Source organism: Mastacembelus armatus, chromosome 3 (assembly GCF_900324485.2).
Source record: "Mastacembelus armatus chromosome 3, fMasArm1.2, whole genome shotgun sequence".
Lineage (NCBI taxonomy): Eukaryota > Metazoa > Chordata > Actinopteri > Synbranchiformes > Mastacembelidae > Mastacembelus > Mastacembelus armatus.
This window is the reverse complement of record NC_046635.1, coordinates 15,699,251-15,707,815: the sequence shown is the minus strand read 5'-3', so window position 1 is coordinate 15,707,815 and position 8,565 is coordinate 15,699,251. Positions and strand designations below refer to the sequence as shown.

The 8,565-nt window shown below is 42.7% G+C and overlaps 1 protein-coding gene across 1 annotated transcript; it reads left to right on the top strand.

Moving 5' to 3' along the window:
• The first annotated feature begins 289 nt into the window (after window positions 1-289).
• LOC113122844 (delta-like protein D) lies at window positions 290-6,461 on the top strand. The gene is made up of 12 exons (XM_026294470.1): window positions 290-343; window positions 523-825; window positions 1,530-1,590; window positions 2,208-2,465; window positions 3,878-3,938; window positions 4,057-4,187; window positions 4,302-4,471; window positions 4,573-4,789; window positions 4,953-5,126; window positions 5,217-5,934; window positions 6,089-6,317; window positions 6,427-6,461. The coding sequence occupies exons 1-12, from the start codon at window positions 290-292 to the stop codon at window positions 6,430-6,432; spliced, it is 2,382 nt and encodes a 793-aa protein (XP_026150255.1). The 3' UTR covers window positions 6,433-6,461.
• Window positions 6,462-8,565: the final 2,104 nt, after the last annotated feature.

Genomic DNA, 8,565 nt, shown 5'->3' with positions numbered 1-8,565 from the left:
TAACTCTTATACCTCGGGGATTTCATTAACGGTTCTCTACAGGGATCCTTCAGCTAAGGATTACTTCACACTGAAAAACTTTTCAGTCTCCTAAATACTCCTGCCACCTATGGGAAAATAGAGAGGCAGAAGGACAGGCTCACCAAAGGAAACGTTTACTTTATTTCCCTCCTGCCCGTCAAGAGTTCACCTTGATTGTGACATAACGGAAAACTTTCTCCATGATTGTGTGAGCCAGGGTGCTCGGACTGGTGGCGGTTTCACTGCTTGTTGAAGGGCTGTCAACACAATGGGACGCCTATGTCTGCTCCTGCTTGTCACTTTCTCCCTACTCACCTGGCAGGTAGGGCCAGTGAAAACATTTTAAATCCCTAATATATTTAAACACACGTTAAAAGGCCTTGTATTGTAGATGCAAAAACGTTTAAGATTAAATGCTCTTATTTGCAAAAAAACAAAAAAAAACCTGAAGTTACCTGTCTGGATCACATTGGTCTGACTGTGTTTGTGTGTTATCTTTAGGTTTTGTCCTCCGGAGTGTTTGAGCTGAAGCTGCAGGAGTTTTTAAACAAGAAGGGGGTAGCGGGGAACGCTAACTGCTGTCCTGGAGGCACCTCTCAACTGCAGAGCCAGCAGCAGTGTGAATGCAGGACTTTCTTTCGGGTGTGTCTGAAGCATTACCAGGCCAGCGTTTCCCCTGAGCCCCCGTGCACCTACGGCGGAGCCGTGACTCCCGTCCTTGGCTCCAATTCTTTCCAGGTGCCGGAGACCAACGCAGATAGTTTCTCCAATCCAGTCCGCTTCCCATTCGGCTTCACATGGCCGGTGAGTGTTTACAGACATACGTATGAGAAACACTATTTATCGTAGATAATAATCATACAATGATACCCCCCCTAAATGTGTAAGCTGCGATTTTGTTGTTTTTGGCATTTTCTCCCAAGGGTATCAACTTTCTATGTAAAATTGCATTTCATTTTGTTAATGTTTCATGCGGTCCACTTTATGGTTAAAGTCACATTCTGAGGGAGTGTAACCATGGACACACTGTGAAATTATTAAGCACACACACATTTACAATTAGACTACCGTTATTCTCCGGTGGGCCATGTTTAGCTTTGAAGAGTGCAAAACGCAACAGATACTCCCAAAATCAACACTTATGAGGGTCTTTATCAGCAATGTGTGAGAGGGGCTATTGTATTTCTGTGATCTTTGGTAATATCCAAGAGGAGAGGAGGGTGTGTGTGTCGGGGGTGGGGTCACAGACTATCCGACTATCCGGGAAATTTAACATCCTCTGGCACATCGTTGGCAACGCAGCGTGAAATTCCGCCTCGTTTGGTTTTACGGTGGTGAAAGTGTAATAGCAGCAGGGGTGTGAATGGGAGCAGGTAGTAGTCCTTACTAAGCCCCTAATCAACACGGGTATTAGGCTTATTGGAAGGCCTTCTAATGGCCCTCTGCTTCTGTGCAGATAGGTAGGCCCCCAAGCCAAGCAGCTGTTGACTCTCTCTGTCTCTCACCAGGGGACGTTTTCGCTGATCATTGAAGCCCTGCACACTGACTCCCTAGACGACCTGGCAACAGGTGGGTGGCAGCCAGAAAAGGCTGTAGTGTAACTCAGAAACACTAGAAGTCTCCTTGCTTGTTCTTTCTTTTCCTTTAGAAGTATGTTTTCACTTAGTGCTGTCATTAGTGCTACACAATTGTACTTTTGCTTAGTTAGTAGTTAGTTACTTAGTAGTAACTTAGTAGTATTGTGATTATATTAAGCTGACCACATTTTGGAAAAGGGCTAATGTTTTCTCATATTAAACCAAAATGTAGGGTACATTGTATTTTTACTTAACATTTGTGAAATGCTTAAAAAACAAAATCAATCAGCCACTCCCTGGCATAAATCTTGGTTTTGTGTAGGCTATGTAATGGCAGGTTTTTTCATTGACTTGAAGTTTGTGTTTTACACTAACAGTTTTACTTAACATCATATGGACAAAGCTATCCATAGTTTTACAGGTGCTAGCAGAAATTCTTTATGTCCAGTTTTTGTCCCTGACCAACTGGCTGCACAGGAGTGTGTATGTTTGGTGGCTATGGATATAATGGAAAATCAGGTGTACATTCTGTAGTGTAGCTTCATACTCTGTAGCATGGTAATGATAACAACACTTAACATTAACAATCTCTATCCTTTGTTTTTGCAGACAACCCAGAGCATCTGATCAGCAGGATCACCACTCAGCGTCACCTCACTGTGGGAGAAGAATGGTCCAAGGGCATGCAGACAACCGGCAGGACAGAGCTGCGTTACTCTTATCGCTTCCTGTGTGATGAGTATTACTATGGCGATGGCTGCTCTGTCTTCTGCAGGCCACGAGATGATGCCTTTGGACACTTCACCTGTGGCGAGCGTGGGGAAATCATATGCAACTCTGGCTGGAAGGGACAGTATTGCACTGAACGTAAGCGGCTTTGCTTTGCGCATATCATTCAAGCTGTACAGATCAATGTGAGAAAAGACCACAAGTGGGTAGAAAACAGTGCTCCATACCTTAGTAGTATTGAATTAGATCATATTGACAGCTGCTTGTTGGATAGATAAGCTGCTGAAAATGTTACCTCTTAGCTCCAACAGCTCACAGGGCAAGTTTGGTCACCACAGTGGGGAACGGGCCAACAAGCCCTTTCCTTTAGCATGGTTGCTGTCCAACACAAAAGTTTTCCACACAAAGCCTCCTAGGATAGAATGCACAGAAAAATTAGTAGTAGGGGCAATTGTCAAAACTAGAGTCATAAATTAACACTGATGAGGTTTTGAATTTCTAAAACGTTCCTAAGACTACTTTACAAAGTTATTATCTCCAGCAGTCACTTGTCTTTTTACAGCTCCTGATGCAACAGGCATCAGTTATCCCATAGCAGCAGAGGCCTCCATTCTAAAGAGTTGTGTTGGTTTCTCAGTTATTTACATGCCGCGTGCCTTCCATTAGACCACTGGGGCCTTCTTGCTGCAAATCTCCTCCCCGATTGGCTAAGTGGAGGTTCTGTATTGTTGTGGCTTGGGTTGGTGATTGGCCGAGTAGGATTGTGTATTGTCGTAGAGGGGGCAGCTGCTCTGTGAGAGGAAACAATGGAGCAGCTGTCTGGTGGTTAGCTTCACACAGACCAGCTGGCCATGGAAGCAGGGGGGTGGGGTGGGTGGTGGGGGGTGGGAGGAGGAGAATGAGAGTGTAGAAAAGAAGGAGAGAAGGGATAGGTGGATGGAAAAGGAAGCGGGCACAGGGGATCAGAAGGAGGAGGGGAGATAAAGAGAGGGGCCAAGGGTGAGAAAAGGGACTTCTGACCCACAGACATGGGGAGAAAGGAGGCTTTGTGTGAAAAACCTTTGTGTTGGAGAGCAACCATGTTAAAGGAAAGGGCTTATTGGCTCGTTCCCCACTGTGGTGACCAAACTCGCCCTGTGTGCTGTTGGAGCTAAGAGGTAATATTTTTAGCAGCTTTTGCAGGATTTGGCAGTACCAACACTTTTTAGCCTGTTGTCATGAATGACCTGATGACTATGATTACCCTCAAGATTTAATCTTTTACCACTGTGGCAGCTGAGCTTAGGACCTTAATTACCAAATATGATTTGTTATCCCTCCATGACAGTGTAAAAACAAAATCAGGGAACTATAGAAAGTCAGACACACAGACTGGTAGACAGGTGAACACAATTGGACACAGTCAACCAGATGGACTGAAAGACCAGTTAACAGATAAGGTTCCAACCAGGCAGCAGTTTGAAAAAACCTTGTGTGAATAGCAGACTGAGGGTTGGAAAACAAATTTCCAGCACTTGATTCACTTGTCACTGTTTGTTTTCTCTTTACAGCGATTTGTCTTCCTGGCTGTGATGAAGAGCATGGCTTCTGTGATAAACCAGGAGAGTGCAAGTAAGTCTGAAAACCCTGTAAATCCCATAGAAAAATAGATATATAACATCTTTACACAGCAAAACATTATTTTTCTGATTATTTTTTTTGTTGTACCTAATGAACATTGTATTCTCAGGTGTCGTGTGGGCTTCAGTGGGCGTTACTGTGATGACTGTATCCGTTATCCCGGTTGCCTCCATGGCACCTGCCAGCAACCCTGGCAATGTAACTGTCAGGAGGGATGGGGTGGGCTCTTCTGCAACCAGGGTGAGTTTACTGAGTAATTTACTAACGTGATGGGACTGTCTGGGATTCAGTAAGCCTTCTTTGTTTCACATTTAAAATGTGTTGCTTAAAGATGTTTATTCTTGATTTTTCCAGATCTGAACTACTGTACACACCATAAGCCCTGTCTTAATGGAGCCACCTGTACCAACACTGGCCAGGGCAGCTATACATGTTCCTGTCTACCTGGATTCATGGGTGCCAGCTGTGAGATCCAGGTGAACAAATGCTTAGGAGAACCATGCCATAATGGAGGCAGCTGCACTGTGAGTATGAAATGAAGGAAAAGTGGTATGTTTATAAAGGCATGTGCATTCATGGCAACAGGATTGTGTGTAACCACAATTTTACATACCTTCGAATACAGGATAACAATAACAGCTACAAGTGCACCTGTCCACCTGGTTTCTATGGCAACAACTGTGAGTTAAGTGCCAACACCTGTGCAGATGGGCCTTGCTTCAATGGCGGACACTGTGTTGATAACCCTGGAGGTGGATACTTCTGTCAGTGCCTGATGGGATATGCTGGCTTCAATTGTGAAAAGAAAATTGACCACTGCTCCTCCAACCCCTGCTTGAATGGTATTTCATCTTCTGTATTTGCGAGTTTACCATCTTTATTAGTCTGTGATGAGACATTTATTAGTCTCATCAGTATTAATTATTAGTCTACAAAGGTAGACTAATAATTAAAATAGCTGCAGACCCTCTAACCCTCTTTGTCTCAATCCCTATCCCCCTGCAGGTGCAGAATGTGTGGATCTGGTAAACTCCTACCTCTGCCAGTGTCCTGAGGGATTTTCTGGTCCAAATTGTGAAGACAGTAGCAGCATCTCTGGCTACTGTCTATTGTTCCCTTGTCAGAATGGTGGGACATGCCAGGAGGGACTGAACAGCTATACCTGTACTTGCCCTCCAGGTAGGACAATTCACGATAAATGTGTTTTGTTGGATAATGTAGTTTCATATTACTTTTGTTGTAGATTCTTAAACTCCCCTTCTTCTGCAGGCTATACTGGTAAAAACTGCAGTTCTCCTATTTCCCACTGTTATCACAACCCCTGCCACAATGGAGCCACTTGCCATGAACGTGGCAGCCGATATGTGTGTGCCTGTGTGCCCGGCTATGGGGGCCACAACTGCCAGTTCCTCTTGCCAGAGGTTCCCAGGGGTCAGCCAGTTGTGGATGGACCCGATTGGCGATATTCTTCCTCAGAAAGTGGAAATGTTCATAACGATGAGGATAATGATAATGGATTCCCATGGACAGCAGTGTGCGCTGGTGTGTTCCTTGTTCTTATTGTTCTGATCGGCTCCTCATTGCTGGTGGCCTATGTTCGGGTCAAACTGCAGGAGCAGCACAGTCACCACGGTGATTCTGTCCACAGTGACAGCCAAGAGACCATGAACAACCTGTCAACCACCATCAACTGTCTCCGCAGTGACAAGGAACTGGGAACTATGATGACAACATCAATTAAAAACACCAACAAGAAGGCTGATTACCATTCCGATCTTGCTGGGTCAGTGAGTGGAATAAGTGCGCTCAACGGATCAGAGAAAAATGGTTTTAAGACAAGTTACCTTAGTGTGGAGTACAACCTGGTCCACGAGCTCCTACCTGAGGAGATGTCACTGTGCAAAGAAGGGGAGCTCAATGAGCCAGAGCAATATGAAACAGTAGATGAGTCTGGACCAGAGGAAGGATATAGGAAGAGACAAAACAGGTACACAGCCATAAATCATCTAAATATATATATATATAGATATATATATATGTGTGTGTGTGTATGTGTAATGAAAACATATACATCGGTAGGTTTTAAAAATTCATGTATGACAAGCAGCATTTCACTTTTTGTGTTCTTTACCATCCTACAGTAATGCATCCGAAAAGAAACAAGTAGAAGAGTCACCAAAGTCCAGTGACGCAAGGTATCAGTCATCCAGTGATCTAAACCTTCAAGCAGCAAGTGATCTTAAATACCAGTCTGCCAATGTGGAATACCAGTGTCCCAGTGACAGCAGATACCAGTGTCCCACCAACACCAAATACCAGTCTGTCTATGTCATGTCAGACAAGATAGATGAATGTATCATTGCAACAGAGGTTAGTACATAAAAACAGGTTTATTTGCCTGGCAAATATTGAAAATGATTGCAACTTCCCTCAGCACTTGTGTAAAAAGATTCTAAACCTTGATGTTTTTGTATTACAGGTATGATACCAGGCCAGACTGGATCAGACTGGACCCGTTTCCTCTGGTTGATGTGGATCCACACACACCAGACCTGAGCAGAAGAGCTCAGCTTGTCTCCAGGAGGTTGTACTCCTGCTCTTTGATGCTGTTCTCTGTGATTTACTCGAGGAGTTTGAGCCAAGGTGCTGCTGGGCCAGCGCAGAATCAGTAACAACTTGGCTAGGACTTAGTACTTCAGTAGTAGTACTGTAAGTGAACACAAGACCTTTTTGACCATTGATGGCTCTAGGCCTGACACGGTTCTACTGACGAAGTACCAAAACAGTGCTAGCATAGAGAAACAGTGTCGTTTCTACTCATGCATTCAGTTATGACTGTTGGAGAGCTGATGAAGAGTTTGTTTGATGTCTGTTGCAGTACTGGATGATTGACTCGGATATTGACCAATGATATATGTAGTACCTTAAGAGTACTGACTTTTGAAGTACTGTTGCAGTACTGTAATGTGCTGTGGTTTTACAATGCAGTGAAAAAGCTGTTATGATATTGGACAGTTCCTGTCCTGTCCACTGCTGCAAAGTAGAGGGTGGAGTTTGAAGTCCTTGTATTTCATTAGTACAGCAGCTGCTACTGTGAGAATTTATTCAGAAAAATCACAGTTGCAGCTGTCCTGACAAAAGAAAACAAAACAAAAAATAAATAAGTAACAGTGAGACTTCTACAGCAGCTATACACCTTAAACTCTGCAGCACTGACAGAGACAAAGTTGGCTGAGCTGGTTCTCAGCAATAAATAGAGAACTGAAGACTCCAGTAGTGACTGCAGATTGATTCAATGTGGATCCTGTTGGGCCATAGTGGCCTGTGACCCCTGATGGTTGTGAAATACAAGGCAATGTTTTGGGCAGGACAACTTTGGAAACATTTTCAGCAATAGGGGATAAAGAAAAAGAGACACAATGAAATAAATCTGACAAAAATAAGAGAGGTTTAATAAACCACTTACATTACTTTTCTTAGAATAGTTGTTTGAAATCTGTGTCCTCTGGTACTATTTATTTAGTGAATTACCTAAAAAGTTGTTTAGTGCAAAATTGTCACAACCCATGATGATGCATTTATGTTTCCAATTGAGCTGATCTGTAATGGACTAGTGTCAACTGCCAAAATCTCATTGCACTATGGCGGTATGTGTGTACAAGTATGTGTATACAGAAATGATGCCTGTGTATGCAGTCAGATGCATACACTGCCCACTCCAACTCCCTTTACTATCAGTCTTATACTAATAGCGAAATAAAAGGCACCATCACCTTGCCTGCCTTTGGTTAGGCTCATTTTATTTTATTTGTTATCTAAAGAAAGATGTACTCCTTTAATTTAATTATTTGAGTTTCATTTTGTTATTTTTTTTTAAAACCTGTTATAATTTAAGTTGGACTGTTGGGTTTTTTTTGGTCAGATAATGTATGTATGTAAGTATGTATGTATGTTTGCATGTATGTGTTAGGCACTTGAGACCACTGTGACTGTGTTATATTTAAGAGAAAAGTCAGAGACAGAGCCTGTCATTTATTACTGAAAAACAGCGCAATATTTTTCCAAAATAAAAGAATAAAAGAATAAAAGAAAGGAATGAAATATAGAAGCTCTGATATTAAGTATTTTAAGGTGTTCATGCCTAGTGTGCGCAACTAATTCTTGGAATGTACATAGCAAACAAACATAGCAAAGCAAAGTATTAGCAAAAAACACTCATATACAAAAATGTTTATGTTTGCAGTTCCCGTAAAGGGCAATCTAACAAAGTGTGTTGTTGTTAAATGATAGTGTGTTGACATTTGCATGTGTGCATTCTGACGCAGCGAAGACTGTCTCCTTGAAGAACCACTAAATGAGACAAAGACACACCCCATAATCATACAATACTTAGCTAACCTCCTCTGAGGCCAAAGCCATCTCCCTGAGTGTTTGTGTGTGAGTGAGCGTTTTTGTATAGGAATGAGTGGGAGAGAGCGGGTTTGTACATATGTACATAGCAGCATGCATATTAGTATTAGGCTGTGTCTTGGTGTGTTTGTGAATTAATGTATTTTTATAAGCTTCTGTACAGGAGTACCTGTACTTATGTGTGTATGTGTGTGTGACATCTTGTTTA